Source organism: Patagioenas fasciata, chromosome 20, assembly GCF_037038585.1.
Source record: "Patagioenas fasciata isolate bPatFas1 chromosome 20, bPatFas1.hap1, whole genome shotgun sequence".
NCBI lineage: Eukaryota > Metazoa > Chordata > Aves > Columbiformes > Columbidae > Patagioenas > Patagioenas fasciata.
The window spans coordinates 8,915,245-8,940,880 of NC_092539.1; the positions used below are offsets into that span (position 1 = coordinate 8,915,245).

A 25,636-nucleotide genomic window follows, 5' to 3' on the forward strand; every position below is an offset into this window, starting at 1 on the left:
CTGAAGCTGCTTTCACCACTCCCTGGGACCCCACCAGCATCTTGGGGTGCTCAGTGTACAGTGACATGGATGGACGGAGGCAGTGGTGCACCCCGCTGCAGGGATGGCCTTTCATTTCTTACTGTACTGTTCCAGCTCAGCTATCAGCACATGTTTGTTGTGAATACCCACTGTGGCTGCCTAATCTTCAAGGCTGGGGATATAATGAATGATTTCTCTGCACAGTTCTGGCTGCAGCCCCATGGCTTAGGTAGCAGAAGAGGTTGTGTCTGAGCAGGAGCAGCCACAGCAGCTTTGGGGGTCAGGACAGAAATGGGGCTGCGGTGGGGTGTCTGACCATGTCGTGTCTCCCGTCCCCAGGTTCGCAAAGCTCTTGCTCCGTCTCCCAGCCCTCCGGTCCATTGGCCTGAAATGCCTGGAGCACCTCTTCTTCTTCAAGCTAATAGGCGACACGCCGATCGACACCTTCTTGATGGAAATGCTGGAAGCGCCCCATCAAATGACTTAAAGAACTGCTGCTGGGTCAGTCCCTCGCCCGGCCGGGGTCCCGCGGGGCCCCGTCCTCTGCTTTCCTCCACCACCGTCCCAGCCCGTCCCTCCCTCCTGTCCCCAGCGCTGGAGGCACCGTCTGATCCGGGGTGACCCCCCCGCCGTCCTCGCCTCCTTGTTGCCTTCACCCTTGTCCGTTTGCTGTCACTGCTGCATCTCAAGACCTGCTCGCTGGTTCCCTGCGATAGATGTAGAGAAGTTGGAGCGGAGAGAGCTCGCCGCCCGCCGCCATGGCTCGCGCCCCTGCCCCGCTCCCCACCGTGCCATGTGTTTTGGGGTGAGCCACCGGCCGGGCTTCCCCCGGGGCAGGAATGGGGACAGGGACGGTCCCAGCCCTTGGGGCAGTGGGGTTCGGACAGGCCGAGGGGAGTGCTTGAACTTGTCGGACTGCAGCTGGCTATTTTCAGAGGATGGAGTTTTTGAAAAAGAGAAGAGGAAAAAAAAATATCTATTTTTGGTTTCTAACTATTATTAGTAGTCTCGGTAGTTACTTCGCGGAGGGAGGGGCAGGCTGGAGAGGCAGCCCGTGCCCTGTGGATGAGTCACCCGTGGCTGCGCAGAGCCTTCTCCTTTCAGTTAAAAGCAGAGGATTTGGGATTGAGCTTTATCCCCCCCTCAAATAACGAGGCAACTGGTGGCATGGGTAGCCGGGCTGCCCTTTCTTCCTCTGTGCAGAGGGTCCCATGGGTGGCAGCACCTGAAAAATGCCCTCACTTGCCATCCCAAAGGGCAGCCGGGCATTGCTGCTCTGCCCAAAGCTGCCTCTGTGCCGGGTGTGGAGCTGCCCCCGTGGACACAGCCAGCTGGAGCACTTGCTTTAAGGCTGCCAGGGACTCGGCATCACCCTTCCCCAGCCCACGGGGTCTCGCTGGACCCCTGCCCTCAGCTCTGCGCCCAGCATCCCGGCACGGCCCCGCTCCAGGGCTCAGTCCAGCCCCTCCTGCCAGCCCCAGGCTTCATTTCACCGGCTGTTGCGTTGGAGGAGCAGGAGCTGGCGTGTTGGCAATGGCTCCTTCTTGCTTTTTCAGTCCTGATTTGATTCAGTGAGGTTGGAGGGGTGTTTCCAGCTGATGGGGTGGGCTTGGAAAAATGCTCTGTGCCCGCATTGCAGGAACACAGCATCCCTGGGTACCGCAGGGACTTCCCCTGGGCCAGCAGCTCCTGAGCCCTGACCTCTTGATTCAGCAGCTGCCATGCAAAACACTGCAAGGCAACAATTAGCTTGGCTAGGCTGGTAATTGTGGTTGTTAATTAGTGGTGAAGCGAAAACAGGGCTCCCCTGCATCTCCGCTGTTGGGCAGAGATGCAGGGGCTGAGAGGTGCTGCCTGGGTGGGGGATGCAGCCTGTCCAGGATGCTGAGAGCACCAAAAGCACTTTGGATTTTGCACAGTCTTTTCCTTGAGCCTTGGTGTGACAACAGGGAGATGGACAGGTTTTTGGGGATTGGGGACACGGTACCAGGAAGGTACCCACATCCCACAGGGCAGGATCCCCCAGCCAGGGTGCATTTCTCTTTCACATCCCCGTTTCACTCTCATCAGGTGGCTCCAGAGCCCCACTGAGAAAATGAGTTAGAGAAAGATAAAAAGGCAGAGCAAGCGGTGAGGGATGTTGGGGAGGGTTTTTTTCCCCCCTTGGCAGGACGGACTGTCCCGAACACACCATGGGGTGGGTGCTCAGAGCCAAGAACTGGCCTGGGGCCAAGGGCTTCCCCACCGCTTTGGTGTCTTTTGTGCTTTACAATGGCAAAGTATTAGGTCCCAAAGGTATTTCTCGCTCCCTGTGGGTGGTAGCTGGCTCCTCAAACATCTTTGTGCCTGGCAGGGGATGGAGCAGTGCCCACCAGCTCCCACCTCTGTTTTTGAGGGGACGCAGTTGTCACCCGCCTGTTGTCATCACGCCTGGCAGCTCAAGTCCCCAGATCATTCCCCTGCTGTTAACCAGGCCGTCTCATTGCTAAATAAATCCTCGGGATTTCAGGTCATAACTTTCCCTTAGGCTGGCCTGAAGTGGCAAATCCACGGCGGCAGGGAAAGTGTTTTGGCTGCGTTTCTCCAGCAGCCTGCGTGCCGCCGAAAATATTATTAAACAGCTTCACCCTGCAAGAATTTGCCAAGAAAACTAGGCAAGAGAAACGAAATATGTAAAGGGTGCCAGTAAACACGAGGAGGCTGTTTCTTGCCAGCGTAAGGCTGGCGCAGCCCCCGGGGGGGCTTGCAGGGAGGTTTTAGCTCAGCCCTGAGCCAAACCAGCCCCTGGCCCAGCTCTTGCTGGTGGAAAGGAGCCTGGAGAGAGTGAGGGTGCTTTGTGAAAGAGTGGGTGGACATTGCACTGGAGTAAACCCGCTGTCCTTCTCAGTTGGGTGGAACCACGTTTTTTTCTGATTGATGGCTCAGAAGGGGCTGTTTGGTGCTGGGTGCTGAGCTGTGGTGGCTCCTGTCCCATCGCATCCCATCCCATCCCATCCCATCCCATCCCATCCCATCCCATCCCATCCCATCCATCTCATCCCATTGCATCTCACCCCTTCTTATCCCATCCCATCCCATCCCATCCCATCCCATCCCATCCCATCCCATCCCATCCCATCCCATCCCATTCATCTCATCCCATCCATCCCGTCTCATCCCATCCCAGTTAGCATTCGACCCAATAAAGATAAAATGCCACGAGCAAGGGGGTGTCCACAGCAAACAGTGGAAAGGGGACAGCTCTGCGGGCAGGTGCTCTCAGTCAGGACATGTGTCCCCATGCCTCAGTTTCCCTGCTGGAGAAGTGCTTGGCCTCATTTCCTTCCTTCTGGGGACAGGCTGAGTGTTGGTTGTCCTGGGCTTCCCATTTTCGGGAGGTGTCGAGGGAGCCCCTGCACTGCTGTAACTCAACTCCATTGCTTTCAGTAGAGCTCTGGTGATTGTAACCAGCACCCACACCGGGCATTTTGGGTGGCAGCGGGTCCTGAACACCTGTGACCAACCCCCCCACGCTCCTTCTCTCACCATCCCAGCCCTCCCCAGCAGAAGGAGAAACTTCTGTGCATCCAGTAACATCTGCCACAGCAGCCTTAAAGCAACGTGCGTTTGCATGAGTTTGAGTCTTTCATTTGTATTCTTTTTCACTTTAGACTCTTCTTTTTTTTTGTGGTCCTCATCATAATAATGATAAATATACTACATGCTTGTTTGGAGAGGTGATACATGGGTAAAAGAAAAAAAAAAGGCACATTATTCACTAGAGAGGTAGGACTTTCATTTAACCGGATCTTAGTACTCTTGCAAAAATCTGGTTTGATTAGGGTGATCTATTTTTTAATTTTTTTTTTTTTAATTCCTTTTTGTTGGTGGGACAATCTTTAATTTTCTAAAGATAGCACAAACATCAGCTTTTCAGCCACCCCGCCTGCCACCCTGGCTGCTCCTCGCTGCCTTCTTGCGTGTGCACATTTCAAACCCAGCCCTCACCCCAACCCAGCAGCACCCCGGAGGATGCAGGAGCTCCCCGAGCATCCCTCAGCACCCCGGGGCTGAGCATCACCACCAGCTGGGGCCCCAGGGGCAGAGTGACAGGCAAAGGACCTTCATGTCCCCAGCACCCCGGGGTGGGGTTCGGAGGCCAAACTGATCCCCCATGAGTTCGCCAGCAGCTTCTCTGCACTTTGCACCCGGTGTCCCCCCCGTCCTCGGTGCCCACCCTGGGGACACGAGCGGTGCCACCGCTGGCTGGGGCAGCTCCTGCGCCCAAACAGGGGGTGACGGTGGCTCAAGAGCTGATGCTGTCCCCATCAGTGACAAGCGTGCATGAGCTGGTTTAAGTTGAGACATATGTGTGTGTGTATACATGTATGTACTGTAGATATATACACTGTATAAATATCCTCACTCACATATACATATATTATAACCGTAGCAATTACAGACTTTTTGTGTTTGTTTTTTTTTTGTTTTAAGTTGATTCTTTTTTTCCAATTTTTTTTTTCTTGCCTTTATTATATGTTTTGGTTTTTTTTTGCTTCATGTGAGTACATTGTATCCGAAGCCCTTTCTGAATTGGCAGATGCCAAATCTGGATCTTTATTCCTCGAGACAAAGGAACTGCATCTATTTTAAGATGCCTTCTTGGTTTGTTTTCGTTTTGTTTTTGTTTTCCTTTTGAGCAGCAGGTGGTTTTGAGTAAAAATAGCTTTAGCAATTCCCAGTACTTAGCGATGGATGCCTTGGCTATGGGATGCATAGCTAAAACAATAAAATACATTAAAATTTAGAAATGACAAAAAGAGAGAAGATAAGGAAAAAATATCTAAAGCATCAATAAAGTTAAAATCTATTTTTGTACAAATGTAATTTTATCCCTTACGTATTCTTGGATATTTCCTTTCTGGATTGTTTTGTTTCTTTCGCAGAGATTGTTATAAACTCTCTCTATTTCTCTCTCTCTTTCTCTCTGTAAATGTTCAACCGCAGGGATCTGGAGGAGAGGGAGAAGGTTTTGACCGTATTTTAAAGGCTTTATATGAAATCTCTTTTGAAATCAGTTTTTTTTTTGAATGGACTTTTTATTTTTTCCCCCACTTCCAAAATCCTTTTCGGGGAGGGGGGGAGGGCGGGACGGGCTGATCTGGGGTTGTCTTTTGTCACGTATATCCGGCGTTCCCGCAGGTCTGTTTTACTGTGAAATCACTACCGTATATTATTATTCACTTAAAAAAAAAAAAAAAAGGAAAAAAAAAGAATAAAAAAACACAAGAATTGCTGCTGGAAACGCCCGAATTTTGATGAACAATTGTATTAGAATTGTGGAAAAAAAAAAGGAGAAAAAAAAAGGAGAAAAAAAAGAAAAAGAAAAAAGGAGAAAAAAAAAAAGAGAAAGAAAATATATGAGCATTTTAAAATATAACCCAGTCCAAGTCCTGTTTTGTTCTTCACCGGTGTGTCTTGGGTTACTCCATCAGGTCCTCCCATAGGGACAGTCCCCGTGCTCTACTGGGCTTTTGGGGGGGAGCATCAGATTTGGGGACACGTCCTGAGAGCGCGGGGGCCACCTTCCAATCCCAAACATACTGTGATACTGTGACAGCCCCCCAGGCTGGTGACAGGGACATATCAGTGACCTCGGGGGACAGGGGCTGTTTTCCAGCCGCCACCCCTCCTGCAGTCCCATCGCTGGCTCGGTGCAGCCGTTGGTGCTGGCCTGAGCTTAACCTGGGTTTGTTGCCAGGTACAAACAAGATTGAACTTGCTCTTGGGTTTACAGCCGAGATCAATCCTCCCCCGGCGGCTGTGGAACCAGTCAAATAGAGGAGGAAAATAAGAGTTTCAATCTGGTTAGTGACGATCCGTGTGTTCCTAACCTGGCCGCAATATTTTTTCATTTGGGAAGGCATGGGAGGTGGTGGACGGAGGGCAGGGAAAGGGCTTTGGGGGGATTATCCATGTGCTGGTCCTCAGTGTAGGGGCACTGCCCAATCCCACCCCATCCTGCTTTGGGAGACCCCGGGGATGGGGGTGCACCCGTCGGGCCGCACTGACCCATCTGACGGCTTCTGTCACAGAGGATGATTCTGTGCCTCGTTAACCAACCTCCAGGCAGCAGTTTGTGTTTAGACAGTAAATATTGACCTCTCTCCCCGAGGGGTTTTTCCCCCCCCATCTCCTGGGGTGCAGAGAGCCAGGATGCTCTTTGCACCATAGACTGGATGGGTTACTGTGGCCCACGGGCTGGAAAACCGCTTTAAAAATAGCGTTAGCTTCTACATTTCAAGATGCTAATAACAGAAAGAAAAGAAAAGCCAAGCTGACCACTGATTTATTTTTGTTTTCCTTGTGGGTGATTGCTGCTGTGCTTATTGCTGCTCCCCCGGGAAGGAGGGGGCTTTCCCAGGCCCCCAATCCTGGCTCTGGACCCTGGTCCCCATCCTCTGCTGCTGGGAAGTGGGGACATTTGCACCTTGGCCAACTCGTCGCTGTTTCTCCAGCTTCTGCGGGGATCAAAGTGCCTGTTTTGACTCCCCTGATAACAGAAGATGATTGCAATGCAATTCAACATTTCTCACACGCAAGGGCTTGGGGCTTTTGTTGTGTCTCGGGACTGGGTGTGCGCAGGATTCGCCCTTGCCCTGTGAGCAGCGTGGGGACACGGAGCTCAGGGTGGCACATACAAAGGAGCCCAGAGCTCTCTGCCTTATCAGGAGCCTCCTCATACCAGATTTCCTTAAACCCTGAGCTCTCGGAGGTGAGGGGTCAGGAGGGGACTTCAGCTCCTCCTGCAAAACCCCATCCTGCTCCTGTGGGTGCATGGGGGGAATGCAGGGAGGAAGATGCTGTGTGGGAGGGGGGTACAGAGCATACTCGAGGCGCTTGCTCTTGGAAATCTGTCTTGCTTGGTGGCACCGGGCTGGCCACTTAATTTCTGCACATCCCCAGTGCTGACAGAGATGGAGTGAGGTGTCAGCAGACTGTTTTGAAATCCTTAAGAGAAGGGCTGTGATCCCGGTCCGCTCTGTGCCTCAGTTTTGCAGTGAGAAGGGGCTCTACAAATAAATACAGACAGATGAGCTCTTTCACTGGTCATTTGTCACTTCATAATTGCCAAAGAAAAGCAGGTTCGTTTTCTCCTCCTGACCTCTCTCAAGTAGCCTTTTCACCCCAGCTGGCCCCGGGGCCGGGGTCGGGGTCCCGCTGTGCCCCCACGGGGCAGCCTTCCCCCCATTGTGGGGCTGCAAAGGGCACCTTGGCCTCCTGCTTCACATTTTCCGAGTGACATTTCCACAGGTCTCCCCGTGGCATCACCGAGCCGTGCAGACACCCACCCCCAGGCGTGCCCCAGGATGCCTTCGCCGCCTCACCCATGTGTGGGTGAAAATGTGGCCAGATGGGAGCAGCGGGAGATCGGTGCACAGCCAGCTCAGAGGACGCAGTGCAGGGTCGGTCCCTGGTTCAAACCAAATTTGGGGCTCCGAGCAGTGGGGACGCACCTGAGCTGGTCACCCTCGCTTGCCCCATCTCCATCCGCAGCTCCCCGGGGCAATGTGCCAGCTGTTCTCCAGCTGTTTTCCTGGTGGGGTGCAGAGATGGAGACCCCACGGTGGTTCGGTTTGCAGCAGGCTGAAGCACAGGGGCTGAATTTAGAGAAACCTGTGGGTCAACAGCTCCCAGGAGCGGGGCTGTTCCCCACCCGGGGGGAGCGGTGCCTCGGGAAGCCCCTGGGGTCCGGCCTGGCCCGTCCCCGCAAAGAGCAAAGTGCTGCTGCCACCTCCCGACCGCAGCGAGCCCTGCCCGGGTCCCGATCCCCGCCCTGGGTCCCGATCCCCACACCTGGGGCAGCCCCATACCTGGAACGGAAAAACCCATTGAAAAAAGGTGTTTTGGTTTATCACTCGCTTTTCCCAACGCCCTGGAAGGCTGTGAAGTTGGTGAAGCTCAGCCTCCCTCCCACACTCCATCGTGTCAGCCATGGACCTCAGGCCTTTCAGAGCCCATCTGCTGAGCAGCTTTTTGTCTTCAAAATATACTTTGGTGCCAGTCACCTCCATTTCCTTCTCTCCCCCTTGCCATGACTCTGGAATTTCTTGCACAGATCAACAGTCCACTGCAACAAAACATTCGGTCTTATATATTTTAACTCATATTTCCTTGAAAGAATACAAGCACCTACTTTTTCCTTGCAGTGTGACAAAGGGTTAACAAAATGCTTAAAGTAAAGCATTGCCTAAAATGAGTATCTTTCATTTCCAAAGAGCCTGAGATCCCAAGGCACAGGCGAGAAATACTAGCCACAAAAATTTTGCATCTCTCTCCCTTACAACACTGGCAGTGAAACCTTGTTTGGTTTTATATGCAAGATTTTCCATACCGTGCTCCAACACGACTCAATTCCACTAAGCCCACATCTTGTTTTTCTACTGACAAAGTGAGGTATGATTCTTGGCTCAGTGATTTTCTGCTGTGGAAGACTAAATGAAAAGATGCTTTTAAAGCTCATTCACTCAACACTCCACCGAAAACCCAGGGGGAGGGTCAAATGGAAATTCGCTAAAGTTATCAGACGGGCTTTCTGCTGTATTTCTTATATGGTGGGTATTAGGCCGAAGAAAATTAAATGAAGACACAAGTGTTTGCTAGGATACTGTTAAAGGTAGAACAGCCTGATGAGTAAAACAGCCAAGTCATTTAATTTATTTTCTTATAAAAAGCTGGTGTTTGAGTCATTGTGATTCCTGAGGACACAGCTCTTGGTGTTCATTTTGTCTGAACCTTTTAATTTATAACATAAAAGCATCCTACCTTGTAATAAGTGCAGCCACGTCTCTCGTGTAGGAGCTCTGCAGAGCTGGAGTGATCTGGGGAGGGCAATGAGAGGAGGGACAAGGAATCACTTGGCTCAAGGTTGCCCAGGGAGCCAGGAGCAGAGCGGGGAGGGGGCTCCCACCCACCACCCTCCTGCTTTGCTGCTTGTGACCTTTGCAGCCTGGAGTCCCTTTCCTGGGGGTCCCTGTCCCTTTTTTCCCCCCATGCAGGGCATTGCTTTCAATGGTCCTGGTTGTGGTGGGAAAGAAGCAAGGGCATGGTGTTGTCACCATCATAGGAGGGTGGTGGGGCCCTAAGGACACTGTGCCACCAGGAGGGGCTGGAGAAGCTGGAGGGTTTCATCTCCATGGCAGGGAAGGTGGCAACGTCCTGGTAGAGCCTGAGAGGGGATTATGTCACACACTGCACAGAGGAAACTTTGGCCTTTGCAATGTCCCACCAGCCCAGCATGAGGGAAAAGCAATCGAATCAACTCTGACCACAATGTACCGCAGGATGAGCAGAGAGGGATGGCACTGTCCCCACTGTCCCATGCCCCCCATCAGTCACTAGCCAGGCCTCATCATCCCTACCCCATCCCTACTCCATCCCTGCCCACACGTTTCCGAGCTGTGATGATGCTGATCATGACCAGGTTGGGAGGGCTGCTCCCGTGTGTCCAATGCCATCAACATCTGCCTCGCCTCCCACCTCGCTGCCTGGACGGACGCATCAGGACGTGGGTTCCTGGGTGATGTGAAGATATTACCTAATCCTCTGAAACCGGATCCTCCCGTCAGACTCCGGTTGGATGAGAAAAGCTTGCTCTGGCCTGTCTGTTCCTGCTCCAAAAATGTTTCCCTCCTTATGGCAAAGAACGTGCTGTGCACAATTTCCTGCTATCTGGAGGGTGGAGGTGGGTCCCCAAAGACCCCACAGATTAACCCCTCCCTGGAAAGATCTGGTCTGCATGTGTTGATAAATCTCCTTTTTCCTTTTTAGGGGACCACTGTCTCTGCCACCTTTCTCTGCTGGCAATCCCCACCTTTTCTGCCCCAAGGTCTCTACCTTGTCCTTTGGAAGAGGCTCATTGACAGGAGATTCTGTCAAGCACATCCAAAGTGCTCACCACAAGTTTCAGGCTCTGCATTACAAAGCCAGTAGAGCTTGGTTCGGCCAGTTTTTAGCTCTGACCTTATTGGCACCGTGTTCCCAGGTACAAATCAGCCTGTGCTGGTGACAGCAGAGGGAGTGGGGTGGGTTTCAGGGGATGATTTGTGGTAGCGAGCAAAGGACAAGCCACATGTAACGTTCTCCTGTTGCAGAGCCATTTGCACCATCCACCTACCTGTGGATTCACTGATGTCTAATATGGAATGCTCTCACACAACAGAAATTTGTAGTAGTGTAAATGAGAGGGTGAAATACGGTCAGCTGTCCAGTGTGTCCCTCCTATGTCACTTGGTCCCTGCAGTGAAGAGCTGGGTGGGATTTCATGAGGCTCCCAGATGCCTTGGTAGGGTGCACACAGCCCATTTCAGCATCCCTGCTGGGCGCTGGGGGCTCTCTGAACACCCCAGCCTGCTGACAAGCAGGAGGAAGGCCGGCAGGAGAGACAATTTGTGGGTAGCTATTTGCTGTTGTCACTCCAACCATTTTACCTTAAGAGGCAATAAAGATGAAAGCCAATAATAAGCAGTCAGCTATCATTTCGGGGGGAGAAAGGCTATAATTTACTCTGCCAGGGCTGCAGGGAGTCCATCTGAGGCTGGCGTTATTGACAGCAAGTCTATACGGTTTGCTTCTTACAGTACTTACGTGCGCTCAGAGCAGTTGAGGGTGACATTTTTAAAATCTGAAAGTATACAGCTGGTAGCAAACTTACAGCAGCACAGAAGGGAGGAGAAGAATGGATGCCCAGATCATTTTGAACTTTAAGAAAAGTACGTTTGTAAAAAAGGCATTAAAGGGCTCATAGGAGGGGAGCAGTCCCTGGGCTGCTATTGCTGGGGCTGTTGGGCTTCAACCACAGGTAGACCTTGTCCAGGACAAGACTGTCATATCTCCATGGGGATGTAAATCACGAACAACGCTGTTGAAGTCAGGGAAATCACAGGCAGATCAAACAAAGCAACCAGGTGCTTTTGTGCAGCCCCGGGTTGTAACCAGTAAACCAGGCTGTACCTGTACAGAGAGGAGGATCAAACCCAGGCAGATGTGTGTGAGCAGAGCACACAGCTCATCCTGCTCCCATCTCTCACCTGCCACAGTTCTAGAGCATTTGCCGGATCAGGTCAGCCTGCAGCCAAGGGCAAACCCATCTCCAGTGGAAGCAGATACATCCTCTTCGGTCTGGTCCAGAGGACAGGGCTACCTTACAGGTGTCACTCCAATAAACACACTAGAAATGAGGTTTATAACCTCAAAGGAAGATGATTTGGATTCTCATTTTCTTTTGCTTAAAATAAGCAGTAACCTTGCTGATGATCCAGCACTTTTCCTGGGAGCATGAGGGCTCGATCCCACAAATCTGGGGAACTCAACGATTAAGACTTGTCACAGCCTTTCTCACAAGGATCTTCAAACCCTTCCTTCTCTTCTAGCCATCGTCTTGTGGGGAAGGAGGAGGTGGTTTCAGCAAACACAACGAATGACTAATCTCCCTCCTGCCTCTGCCAAGGAAGAACAACCAGCCACACGAGCATCCCTGCTGCTTGCGAGAGCTCTGGTATGTCAGCAGGGTTATGATTTATGGCAATCAATCCATCATCCTTATTTATAGCAGCAGCTCTGTGAGATTTCACACAGGAAGATTGGTTTGTTCCATGGCCTGACTCCTGCCAAAATAGTCTCTGGGCTCCCCAGCCTTCTCGGGGGGCTTTGCTGTGCCTCTGCCATGCGCACGTGGGGAGGTGCCATTCCAACCCCTTCCTAACCACATTTGCCTCATTGTCCCTCCTTATTGCCTGTATTTTAAAGCACTTTCTCACAGCCAGAGTTTTTCCGGCCAGTAGAAAGAGGTTGAGGACTGCTGAGAGGGGAGGGGACATGGTCACTTCTGCCCTGCAGCGCTGGGCAGAAACAGGGAGCTCTCCTTCCCAGCAACAGTGTGAGCTTCATGTTTCTTTGTTAAAAATGTGGTCTTTACCTCTGTCAAATGTGCATCTCGATTATTCCAAATACTGTCCCACTTACCAACTGTTGTTCTTTGGGCCCTTTTCCATCCTGGTGGTATTTTGTTGGTTTGTCCTGGTGCTCCTGGGTGTCTCGGTGTCCGCTGGTCCATGTGGGCTGGCACTGGCTTCCAGGATCATGGGGCTTCGCAGTCATTGGGAAACTTTCTTTTCCTCTGGAAAGCAACAGGGGCTTCTAATCCACTTTGCAGTAGAAAGCTTGAAAACTATAACCCATATACAGAACTGAAGGGTGAGCAAACATATGGCAAATAAAAGGGATGAGCATATAGGAATGAGCCTGTAACCCCTGGGTCCTGCGACAGCAGAAGGGAGCGGGGGTCTTGCAGTAACCTGGGGATTGCAATTATATTTTCTCTCTGATTAGTTGGGAATGGGCACCCTGGAAACTCTTTGTCCTGTTGTAATACATGGTGACAGTGAGAGAAAGTGTTGCAGCCTCTGTTTAAACCTGAACTTGCTCCCAGTGGTTTGGTCAGCCCGGTTTCTGCGCCGTGATGAATGGAGCCGTGGAACATAGTGTCTGTAACAGCCAAATCACTTACCTTGAAAATGCAAACCTTATGGAAAGCGAATCAATAATTTCTGGAGCCTGGGTTTTGCTGACACTCGGCCCGAGCCCGCAGGAAATAAACCCTTTGTTAATCTTTCTCAAGAGGCACGCAGTCTCCTATAAAAAGCTTCTGAAGTAACTAATTACGGGCTGCACGAGGCTCCAGTCTGTCACCCCCGACAGCTCTGGGGGAGAAGGGGCTGCGGCACTGCTGGCCAGGATGATGGACGAGTGCGCACGAGCTCTTGGCGTCGCCCTGAAAGAGGAAGAATTAATGGGCAAATAAATTACAAATCAATTATTAAACCTAAGCAGCGTGCAGGGCCCTGTTCAGGCTGAGTATCAAATATACATTTCTAATTAACTCAACAACTCTTGCCTAATGTGCTCTGGTTGCTACCTACTGCTAGAAATATGAATTTTTGTCACGCGTTCTAAATAGTCTCTTATTTCTCTCTCCTTGCCTACTGAGACAGTTCAGGCTGCGGGTCTATAGGAACACATTTTATGCACAGACAGCAGCGAGCGACCCCCAGCCTCATGCTGAGACTCAGGACAGCCCTGGGCAAACCGCCTGAGCTGCAACACCATGGGGAATGAATCCGACACGTACCGTGCGCTCAGTGTGGCGTGGGGTCTTGTTTGCCTTCCCTTAGTCCCAAATCCTTGATTAAGAGGGAAGCCACGGTAGTTTTCTCCCCTCCTTGCTTGTTTGGGACTTTCTGTTGGCACCTGGAGCTGTTGCCATGAGAATAACCACTGCCTGGTACCTGCCTGCGGCGTCCAGACACATCCCAGGGCAGAAGTTCTTCCTGGAGCATTAAGAAAACAAAAGGGCTTGGCAGATGGATGGGTGTACTTACACACATACCTCTGCTACCCTTGGATGAATCATGTCCCCGAGTTATCAGCACGCTTCCAAACTCAACACCACCGCTCCTGGGTGACGGGCACCTCATGGAATTGGCTGCCACTGGGGTGCACACGGAGGGTGATTTTACAGGGTTCGGGATGGAACAAATGCCAGAGACACTATAGTGCCAGACCCCTTGAAAGAGCTAAACTTTGACATATTTGTGCTCTGTATCATGGCAATATTTCTGCTGCTCACTAATCAATTATAATTCTTAGACAAGCTCCCATATGGTGCCTTTATAAATCACTCTCTCCAGTTATCAAGCCTGTCTTATTTGCCTGACATGAGCTATAAGGAGGGTGGTTTTTAGGCTAATGTTGACTCAAGCTCACAGAATGCAATTTATTTATAGAGTTTTACAAAACTGTTTTAAAAGTCAAAATCCGGGTTCTAAGAAGCTGAGCAAAAAGGCTGAATATTCATCCTGCAGTCTCAGCCTGAGCACCATGACAATAAACCCTGGTTCAGTGAACTGACCTGTAAATACACATCCCCGTCACAGCACAGAGAGGTCTATGGGGCTCAGGAGCAGATCCTGACTTCAGCAGTGGTAGTTGCTACATCTGCCCCATGGGAGCAGATCTCAATCTCAGCACTTGGCCCGCAGGGTAGAGAGACCCTGGGGACAGGCAAGGGCACTTGGGCAGTGACCTGAAGGCTGAACCTGGCACAGGAGCTGAGCAGAGAGCCAGGACAGAGGGTCCAAGCAGAAAACAGAGCGAAGAGAGGGGCCCTTTGCCTCCCCATTGGAGTAGAATACAGCACAAGGAGCGCTGGGTTGCTCTGATTCTGAACACAAAGGAGAATACCCGGGGTATGGCAAAGCCGTGTGTGCTTGTCACGGGCAAGACAGAGCAAAGGACAGCCCAGAGTGGATCTGGATGGATGCTGGGGTTTAGCTACCAGCGAGACCTGAGCTTTTCCCAGGCCTGGCTCCCTCACACCGACTCTCTTGCTCCCCCCAGTGCTGCTCTCACCCGGGCGGCCGAGCTCCCTGAGCGTCCCACGCCTTTACATCCACGAATCTTAACCGGTCTTACCAGCCCAGGATGTTTCCTCCAGCCATGAAGAAATTCCTTTCTTTCCAGCCCCCGTACTTCTCTCCAAAAACACTTCTTCAGTTCAGGAAGCCTTCTTTCTAGCCTCATCTTCTTTCCAGAAAAATAAGTCCCTGTGTTTCCTGATCTAAATAGTCTGTGTGCAGGAGCACAATGTGTGATCAGTTCCCTAATCAGCACAGCTGTCTCCTGTCTCTTTACTAGTTGGAGGATTCAGGATATGGTGCTTTCATTTATCAAAATTTACAACCAGCCTACATTGGTTGCAGCTGGTGAGTAGCAGACTTCTGGTTGAGAGCTCAAAAGTTCTGTTTTGCCATTCACCTCCCTATCCACTTATCTCTTACCTGTAAGATTTCACATTTTAAGCTGTGAGGTTTTTTACCTGCAACAGATCTGAACTACATTAATGCCCTTGACGCTGCTGAGAGGCCCAATGCTCTGGTGATTGGTGCTGTACAGTTTAGACCCTCTCCCAGAGAGCTTTGGGGGACCTATTCCCACCCTGATACTGCCGAATAAACAGCATTTTTCTTTTTCCCATGGGAAAAATTCAACCTGAAAGGAAAATCCATCGCATCAGCTTGGTGTCAAAAGGAAAGGGAACCTCCCTGGGCCTGTTGTGTTTATGTGATTTGCATGATCTGAAGAGGATAAGAGTCTGGAAGGCTGTGTTAGAACCAGAATAAGAAGCCAGTGCTATGGATGGGTTTCTTGGGAAGTCTCGGGAAGCTGCCACTGACCAGCTTTGCTTCTTAGTGTGAACAAGTTAGAGCTTGCACATATGTGAACAAGTTAGAGCTTGTAACCTTTGCAAAGCAGTTTTGGGACCGACCAGAGGAAACCCCTGGCTTGCTGACACTATTGCAGGTTTACACAAGAAGCAAATCTTTTTGCACGTGGGGCTGCAGGTTCCCACTGGGTTGATCAAGGTCAGAGATGACAAAATAGCTCCCGCACTCTGCTCCCCCATTGCACGGCGTGAACCAGCTGTCAGGAACCTTCAGGTTGCTGGGGATTCCCGGAGGGGGGTCTCAGCGTGTCCCCTCGGGTGACCTCCGCGGTTTGGGCTCCGTCCGGGGCCGTCCCGCGGGTGGGCTCCGGCAGTGCCCTGTCGTACCCACCAGGTGGCGCCCTACACCGCGCATCCACCGCCGCTGCGCCTTCCCATTGGCTGCGCCGGCGCGTCGCCATGGCAACGCGCTGGCAACTGGTCCTGCCCCCCCCATCATATCCTCTCGTCCCCCCCCATCGCTTGGGTCTCCCACAAACTCTTTCCCCTTCTCTGCTCTCCCCGATCTCTGCTCCAGGGGATCAGCAGCGCTGGGGGCGCACCCACGCGTGGGGGACAGAGCCGGGGGGAGATGGGGCGAAACTGTTGCCAAAACCAAGCGGCACTGGAATAGAGGGAGGATTGTGCAAGGCTGAATGCTTCGCTAGTGCTTCCTCTGTGACTCTACTGCTTCCAGACCTGAATATCAGACATGTTCGCCCTTTCTTTCTCTCTCTGCCCCTGTTTCTTTCCTTTTTCACTGCTTGAATTCCCCAGCTGCTGTGCTGGTGGATGTTGCACGGTGCGTGGACCGAAATGCCCTTTTCAAGGCTCAGTCCCTACACGCTGAATTCTCTGATGCAGAACACAGTGGCCCTGTTGAACATGGACAGTGATGCAGACAGGTCCGCTTGATGTGGAGCTGTGCAGTGTCCCGTGATTGTAACGTCTGGTTGGCCTGGGCTGAGAAGCAGAAGTGCAGACTATCTAGAAACTCAAGACAATCTTTTAGAGGCCAAATTTCCATTTCTTACTCTGGCTCCTCCAGTCAGGTCTCATTCTTGCCCTGGGTGGAGCTCAATTTCTGTTCCACTGGGAATGGCAAACTGTGCTGAGGGTAGAAAAGGCTCTTCAAACAGTCTGTGGGATGAAGCAGAAGCCCTCCCAGTCCTTGGCTCTGTACAAATGAAATGTGTTCCCATGTAGATTACATTTAACCCTTTTTGTTCCTGCCCTGGGGAGGTACAAAACAACCATCTTGCACAACCAAACCCTTCAGCCTACTAAGTGTTCTGAGCAGGAAGATGAGTTGTGTTGCACTCACTGTTGTTTCTAAAACAACTTAGGAATAGACCCAGGGGCTGCAGCTATGGTTCCTTCCTGCTTTCCAGCAAGGGCAAAACATCTGGAATGGGTTTGGTTGAGGTGCACTCCCAACAGGAGGCTAGAAACCACCCCCTCACTATTAAGAGCCTGATGCTGTGAAGACACTGGATATGTCTTAATTTTGAGGTCTTTAAGTTGATTCAGAGATGTGTTTGACCCAGACTCTCAACAATTCTTGTCTGGCTGCATCCCTTCCCATCCCCTCACACTACTAGTTCGGAGAGCTCTCTAGTCCCTAAGAACTGCTTGATTCATTTCTGGTCAATTATACCTGCCTCATTCCCTAATAACCGCACCTGGCCCACTGGTCAGGTATTGTCATGGTGATGGTCTCCTGGGGCTGCAGCACCCTGGGGAATGATGCTGAGGCTGCTGCTGCACCCTTGGCTCTGTCAGCTCCAAGGGAAGGGTATTCCTGCAGTATGGGTCCACCCTTGCTTTCTTACAGCTGCAACAAAGCTCCAGGAAAGCACTGCAGATGAGATTTCTCTGCTGCTTGGGGAGGGAAGATTGGTCTGGCTACCGCGGGCAGTGCTCCCTGCCCTTCCCTCCTCGGCTCTGAGCTCCCCCCTCGCCACCTCCTCCTGTGGGCACAGTGGCTTCTCCCATCACAGGGCAAGGAGAGACACGAGGTGGGCTCAGCACAGCCTGCCCCATGGATGGGGCTTCTCCCTGATCCAGCTGGGACCACAGCTTTACTGGTCATAGCACAGCCAGAGTTGTGCAGGAAAAATGAGACATTTTCAGCAGGGTGTGACTCCTTCTTCCCTTTCCCCAAGGAAAGGCATCTTGGCGGAGAGAAGGCCGAGTTTCAGGCACCTCCTTTGGAGTTTGCATTACCCTCCTTCAAGCCAGCTCAGTAAATTATAGCCCTAATTGAAACCATGCCTAGGCTGTGCTTGCCTAAATCGCAGTGTGAGCATTTCTGCTTGTAGTGAGGCTGTTTGTACAGACAGTGGTGCTCCTCTGGTGTCAGCGCGCAGGGCTCTGCCTCTACCAGACCATTTAGCTCTCCAGGCACAGTCATGAAGTTTTTATGTGAGGGTCAGTGGGGTTTGGATGCCTGCAATGCTTGAAGGTCTTTAAAAACTGGCGAAAGTGCTTCATGTGAGGGCCTCTAGGTGCAAACTCACCCCCTAAGCCCAAGGTGTGTGGGAGGGTGGGGGTAGCACCACAAAACCATTGGCAACCCATAGAAATGGTGTTTTATCCAAGTCCTGAAAGTGCTCAGAGCTCAGCAAGGGGCTGGCGAAGGTTCTGTTGGGTGTCACTGCTTTGAGATGGGGCAACAGGCAGGCAAGGAGGCTGGTCTGAGCTGTAGGGCTGTCAGAAATCCTACATGGCTCTAGGATTCCCCAAATCTGGAGGCTGATGATGCCCAGAGCATATGATGGTGCTCAGCACCACTTACGCAGCTCAGGATCTTTACAGGGTTCCCAACCTGGACTGTGGGGTGATGGAGAGGCTGGGACAGCTCCCCAGGGGACTGGGATGGGGTGGGGTGGGATGGGATGGGATGGGGTGGGATGGCATGGGGTGGGATGGAGTGGGATGGGATGGGATGGGATGGGATGGGATGGGATGGGATGGGATGGAATGGGATGGGGTGGGATGTAGTGGGATGGAGTGGGATGGGATGGGGTGGGATGTAGTGGGATGGAGTGGGATGGGATGGGGTGGGATGGGATAGGGTGGGGTGGGATGAGATGGGACAGGGTAGGATGGGATGGGGTGGAATGAGATGGGGTGGGATGGGTTGGGATAGGATGGGGTGGAAGAGCGTGGCCCAGCATCACACCCACAGGCAGCCAGGTCGCTGTGCCCCAGCAGCTGGGGAGCTGCCGGGATGCTCAGGATGAATCTCCCCTCCTTTGGCCAGGGAGCTCTCGCTGCCACGTGGCCTTTTCCACTACAGCACCCTCCTCTCGGCCTTGCTTTGCTTCTTGCTCTTTTTCTTTTTTCCTCAGGAAACATCTGGAAGCTGAGTGAGAAACATTAAAAGGGGGCGGGGGGAGGAAGGAGAAAAGAAAAAGAAAAAAGCAAGGGGGAAGGGATCTTGGGAACACCATATGATTTCACTTTCCTAAGACATATGCAATTATGCCTTTGAGGCTTTACCAGTCACTGTAGATTCAAACCATGTTGGATGATGTAAGTGGGAAAATATGAAGGGCCTACTGGCCGCTTAAAAAAAAAAAAGATCAGTTTCTGGCATTTTATTTAACGTTCTGCATCAGAAGAGGGGAGCCATCCAGATGGGCATTTTCTTTATTGCTTTCCTAGCCTCGGTCGTGCCTTGCTGGTCCACTGGGAGAGGGGAAATGCCTCCTGTATCTGTCCAAACCAACCCCCCCTGTCCTGCAAATCTGCTTCTGCCACGAGCCCTGAAATCCCCACAGACAGAGCTGAGCTGGATTGCTCCCAACTGAGATGTGTCCTGGGCTCTCCTTGCTTGTCCTGAAAAGGGACTATTTACATTTTGGAAGCCAAGTTGGTGAATGGGGTAAGGAGGAGCTGTTGGTCCCAGTTTACCTTGCTTTCAGTCAATTTCCAGCTATATTTGCCTATTTGATGCTGGGTCAGTTTTGGGAGGTTTGGATGTGGTGTCTCTGTGCAGAGTCTGGAGCTCAGCACTGGGAAAGAAAACACCTGAAAGGAGAAAGAAGTTGCTGTCAGATTTAATGGACTTTCCTTTGGAAGAAGCTGCAGGAGAGCCGGGCTTTCAGCTGACAGGGGTTAAACTGTCATAAAATACTCTCAGGAATAATGAAAAATTCCACCCCCACTCAGCTCCCATGGGAAGAAATCAGGGGTGCAAATGGGGAGGGGAAAACCCCCTGACAAAAGAAGCTGCCCAGAGTTCCCAGTGCTGATAGCGGGGGGGGCTGGCAACCGGGAGGAGGCATCAGAAAAATGTGCAAGTCACTCTTTGGCTGCAAATGAAGAAGCAATTCGGGTTTCTCATGTTTTCCTTTCTTTTTTTTTTAATGAACAGCTCCAGATCTCCGCTTGTCTGATTAAGCAGTTGACGTGAGGATATGTCAGCGACTCACTTTCATTAACAAAAGCTTGAGTGATTTGGGGTTTCCTGAAGCAGCGACTTTGGATAAACCCAGCACTGGGCATCACTCACAGGGCAGGACCGGGGCTGTCACCTCGTCACCCTCCGGGTTGGTGCTGGGGTCCCTTCTGCCCATGTGGCAGGGAAGGGCATGACTCGGGTGGACATCTCTGCATTTGACACTGAGGAAAAAACAGGCGCTGCTGGATCTTCCATGTAAAAGCCTCTTTTTAAAGGAAGGGGAGGTGTGTTTGTTCATCAGACACGAGGGCAGAGGAAATTCTTCAGGAGTTCTGGCTGAAAAAGAAAGATTATTTCCTAATCTTTTGGCTGCTGAAGCTCAGAAAACGTTGGTTCTCAGATGGAATTTCTCTGCTCACTGTTGCTGAAGACACAGACCCTGTTTATTTCAGTACAAACCCAGGATTGTTTGAAGGCAAATATCCAATGCAAAAGCTTGAGTTTCATCATTTGTCAGGAAAAGTGAAAAGAAAAAAACTTAAAACCAAGTGCAGGGGAAGCCCTACCTGGGTGCAACATGGACCTGACCAAAGTCCTTGGTGACACAAGGGACCAAGTGTAGCGTGGTGGGCACAGAGATGGTCCCCAGCATCCCCGTGTCCCGGTCAGACCTGGCCTGGGGATGCTGGGCTGCGTGGCCAGGGTTTTTGGAGTGATGGGGGATGCCCTACAACCTTTTTACCACAGATCTCCCCTCCTGTGGTGCCTTCTGTAATTCCCTTCTCCTTCCCATCACTGAAGGAATGGCAAAATCCATCCAACTTGAGTAAAACCTCCCCACAGTCCTGCCTTGGCTCAACCCTGCCTGCCTGTCCTGCCCAGGACCCCCCATAGTGTCTGGGGGCTCCTTGCTTGTCCAGAGCTCCCCGCTCCGTGCCTCCCCTTGGCTGGAGGCAGACACAGCCCATCAGCTCACGTACAGGAAGGGTTTGCTGTGAATTAGCCCTCCTGGGGCTTTCCTGGCATCTCTCCATCAGCTTGTAAGGTTTTTTTTGCTTCACAGTTTAAAACAACAGAGAGATCCTGGCAGAGCTTTGGCTCTATGGATGGAATTGGTGATAAACCCAGGGGTTGGGGGGAGCCCCAGGGGTGACAGCCCTCCTCCCAAGCTCCAGAGCCCAGCTCTCCCCGGCTCTGTGTCGTGGCACAGAAAAGCTGGGTTGGAACCGCTTTCCTGAGCTCTGAATCGTGCCATGACTGCAGGCGACTGCCAGGCCGGCGTTAAAATCTCACTCAAGCCAATGCAAGTCTTCCTCTCACTCCAGCAGCTTTGGTGAGGATTGTCCCGAGGAAATGAGATTTTTTGCTGCTTTTGTGGGTTATCAAAGCCAAAAGCCAATTTCCACGCACACTGGAAACAGCAAAACACAAGTGTTCCTGGAAAGCAAATACATCAGCACTGCAAATATGGACACTAACAGTTGCAGTTGGATTCAAGCAAAGGCACATACAAAAGTCTCTTGGAGGGGGGGATGTGAGGGGCGTCCTGGGGATGATGAACCAAACTCTGTGCCTTCTCCAGGGGCGATAACGTCTACAGAGATGTGGGATGAGCACAGCGGCTGGGACGGCTCAAGGTTAAACCTGCGGAGAATCATTCTGCAGAACACTCCGCAGAAGGAGAAGAAGTCAGGTCTGCAGGGCCGGGATGTGACCTCTCCTTGCAACACAATATGGCTCTTGTCTCTGCTTTGTGCTTTCAAAGCAGCCGTGCTCAGTGAACGCCCCATTTATACCTGCGATCCCTGCAGCCAATTTACACCTCGGCTGTCCTGTGTATGCATGTTTTCACCAGCCTGACCTTTTCAAGCTGTTAACGCTGTCCATGGGATGATATCTTGAACCCTTTACAAGATTTTTTGGCAGTGGCAATAAATAGCATCTCCTGACCTGTTTGCAGACAGGCAGGTTAGGCCTTTCAATAATACACCATGAACACCTTGCACATGATGCTCTCAGCACCCTGAAAGGCTTTTTGCAAATCCTTTGGGGGAAGTAAGAGTGCAAATGAGAACTGAAGTGCAGGGGGTTCTCCTGTCCAGATGTCCATTGTGTCACACAGACAGCCTTGAAAAGGTATTTAGGGACCTGAGTCACACCAGTTTCCATCAGCCGGGTATTGGGCGGGAGATACTGACCCACCTAAACCCTCTCCCAACATCCACCTTTGCTTTTGTAATTTCTATATGAAGAAAATTTTATTCCTTTACCACTATTCTTTACACAGGTGATTACCCTGCGCTACTTCAACTCATGTTACAGCTCTGGCCTCACTGTTTGAAGCCAAGACTAATCCTAAATCGTGAATGGGTATAAGGCAGGTAGGGTGAAAGGGAGGGCACAGCACAACATGCCTGGCTAAACTCCCTGAGTATGAGGAGGAGACGTGGCAGGGCTGATATTGCGTCTTCTTCCTCCTCCTCCTCCTCCTCCTTCTCCTCCTCCTCCATCCACTCCCACCAGCATCTCCTCCCCAGATGGTCCCTCAGGGCTGCAGTCCCAGCAGAGCACCCCTGGGTGCCTTGTAGCTCAGGGCATTTGGTTCTAGAAGTGCTTTAAAACACTGAATTCCCCCTTTCTTTAAACCAATTAAAATGTTCATTCAGGGACTTCAGGACTCAGATTACCGCAATTAATTCATTTCCATGTCCCCAGGCACATCTTGCTCACTTGCTCAGGCAAAATCAGGAGAAGTATTTCAGTTTCTATCTAAGCCCATGACTTCTGCTGTCCCTTTGGTGGCTGGGAACTGAGCCTAGACATGAAATAATGAACTAAAATCCTTCGATGCATTGACCAAAGAAAACAAGCTGTCAAACAGAAATATTCCCTCGCTCCTTTTTGAGGCAGACCAAATCTCCTTCCCATCTGTAGGTATCGTTGTGTCGGGAAGGCAGCATAAGTAACTCAGCATGAAATTGTCAGCGACAGCATGTGATACTGTTTGTAGAGCATAAATCAGTCTAGGAAATGAAAAGCGCTATCTTCTCTTTTTCCAGGTTTGCTCAGCATTTTATACCTCTGCGGGGATGTTAGGAAGGAGATTTTTTTTGGCAGATTAAACCGAAGTCCAACATTTGTCGTTAGGGCCTTAATTATGTTCAGTCTTCTTTGTGCTGTTTGCATTAGGCTATAATATCTCCCTCTCCTGAGCTCCAGCGAACCCCAGCAGAGTCAGTGACTCCATTTAAGCATGAAAATGCCGGTGGAGAGGCTGAAGCTCCTCAGGTTTGCCGGCTTTCAGCTCTTCGCTCAGCCTGGAGAATAAAAAGAAGCCAAGACAATTTCATTGCCTCTTTCACAGAAGTTTCCCACCGCGGCTGTGCTGAAACTCCTGCTTCCACAGTGCGAGTAAATGTGACCGAGGACAATACAGCAAATTGGGCAGACATTTCTGCGGGTTGAAAACCAAAGACTGGTTTGGAAAGGGGGGCTTTGTGCAGAGCATCCCTGCAAATGCAGGAGGTTGCTGGACTCTGCATCTGAAGTCCAAGCTCAGTCGCATCCCTGCTCCAGACCTTACAACCCAACACGGTTGATATTCTCCCTAGAAACTTTGCAATTACCCTTTAATTCCATTTCAAGATGACCCAAACCACCAAGCCCTGTACTGAACACTCCTCTAAGCTCAATGAGAAGAGGCTGTCTCCATCCTCCATCTGGGATAGCACAGGAGAGGAGATGTCTGAAGATATCCAATATTTGCCAGCAAATATGTGGTTCCAGGTCTCATTGGAATAAATCAGGTAAAATCTTACCACCAAATAGCATCTGGGTATGGTGGTAGCGGTACTGTCAGGCTGGCATGCATGTTGTCCTCTGCACCTGGTTCTCTAAAGACTCATTCTGTCTCGTTGAACTTTGCCATTGCCAGTTACAGGGTTCAGATCCTTACCCAACTCTATCCGCAGCCTTTCTGCCTCTTCACTTTCCAAAATGCAAACCAGAGCTGACCACCAAGTTGCTCAGAGCTTGCACAGCACCCATACTTTAGTGGCTGTTCAGACAGCACAGCCGAGGCTGTGAATTCTCCAGCAAAACAACAATTAGTACAATTTTTCCTAGGCAGTTGCTCCCATCTGCTCTGCGGGTTATTTGTATTTGCTCAGTGTGGATAGCAGAGATTTTGCTGAACTCACATGGTTTCTTGCAGTTGAGTTTGACAGAGCGAGATGGGCCATTTAATTTAAGCCAGTTCCTTTTTCTTTTTGCAAAGAGCCTATCTACGAGTTTTGGGTTTGACTGCATGATAATGCTGCACAGACAAAAACTTCTGAGGAGACACAAGCGTTAGAAATGTCTTGACTGCTTGGCTGCTGAGGTGTAGAAATCAAATGAGCTTCTCACACGGCTTTGCATTCAGCACAATCACCGCATTTTTTGCTAAACGGTGCAGGTTTCACTCAGCTGCACAGGGTACAAACTCCTCCTTTCTTCCGCGCTTTCTCCTGCTTAGATTGCAAATTCAGCTGTGGCTTGTGGAGACTGTGATGGTGCATGGTGACTGTGGATCCCGAGCTGTAACCGGAGCTGCCGGGAGGAAATGCCATTTCTGGGATGGTTTGGGTTTGCAGGGAAGAGGGTGGTGTCTGGGGGAGCCCTTGTCTCAGCCTTGCAATGCCGTTTGGGGTTTAGCTGTGCATTGCAAAGGCTAAAGGAGCATTCGCTGGAAAGAGATGACACAGCCAAAGGCTGGACTAATTAATGGGCGTAATTAGGGCCGGTTCAACAGTCTGGAAATGGGACCTGTTCTTTGCAAACAGTGGGCGAAGAAGTCTTTGCTCCATAGGAATAGTAGTTTGTATGCTCCCTACAGAGCATCATTTTTACAGGGGACCAAAGGCGTGGGAAAGTCACATAGAAATGTTCCCCAAATTCAAGCTTTTCTGGCCAGCGAAGAATTATTACAGGGTGTTGCTACAGCAGCCTTGCAAGGCTGGACGCTGCTGCACGCTGCTTCTCTATCATCTGGAACGCATTTGGGATAGCGTGTGGCTCGGCCGTGCAGCTTGAGCCCAGCCGGGCTCTGGGTTAATCGCACAGAAAGGCTGCGCCACGTCACCGAGATGGGCTCGATGCGATGGGTGGGAAGAGCCAAGCAAAGTATTACATCCAACCTGCTGGCCCCGGGATAAACTTTTGTGAGGGGAATGGAAAGTTGAAGAATATATTGCAGATAACAGGCAAATAAGCTCATGGTTTTTATATGGTATTGATGCTTTTTGGGCTGGTTACACCAGTGGCAACGGGGAGCCCACGGGCATCGTATGGACAAAACTTCATCCTAGGATGGCGGGCAGGGGCAAAGCATCACGTCCAAAAAAATCTGTGCCAGCCTCACTCATTAACCTCTGAAACCATCAAGTTGGACTCGATGATCCTTGAGGGTCCCTTCCAGCTCAGGACATTCTGTGATTCATCCTCTGTGTGTGCCCTGGGGCACCAGAGTGGGATTCTCCAAGGGGGCTGAGCTGACTGAGCAGGGGAATGAATGGGGCTTCTGTTTGGTGCAGAGGGGTTGGATTCCAGCTTGGGGAGGGAGTGTGCGCTGGAGCTGCAGGAGAGGCCCTGGTTTACAAAACAAATAAACCACTATGGCTTCTAAGCACGAGTAATCTGTTATTCTAAAGGGTCCAGGGATAATTTACCATCTGATGTCAAACTTCACTACATTTTGAAAGGGAAGTTAACAAATGGGAGCAGAGACAGAGAGGGAGAAAGGCTGTTTTCCCAAAGCTGCTTTGTTTTTTGACTCCCTTAAGCCAGGCTGTTTATGCTCAGTACGTTACCCTGTCTCTGGGGATAGGGGTGAAGGTGGCCACAGCTTGTCCCTGAGACCAGGCAGG

The 25,636-nt window shown here is 51.1% G+C and overlaps 1 protein-coding gene across 2 annotated transcripts in view; it reads left to right on the forward strand.

Annotated features, from left to right (window-relative positions):
* RXRA (retinoid X receptor alpha) overlaps nucleotides 1-5,299 on the forward strand; it is a 103,681-nt gene extending 98,382 nt beyond the window's left edge. For both annotated transcript variants that reach the window (XM_071817260.1, XM_065853910.2), the window contains one exon: nucleotides 361-5,299. In XM_071817260.1, the coding sequence (XP_071673361.1) occupies nucleotides 361-508 (148 nt within the window). In that variant the 3' untranslated portion in view covers nucleotides 509-5,299. The remainder of the gene's footprint in view (nucleotides 1-360) is intronic.
* Nucleotides 5,300-25,636: the final 20,337 nt, after the last annotated feature.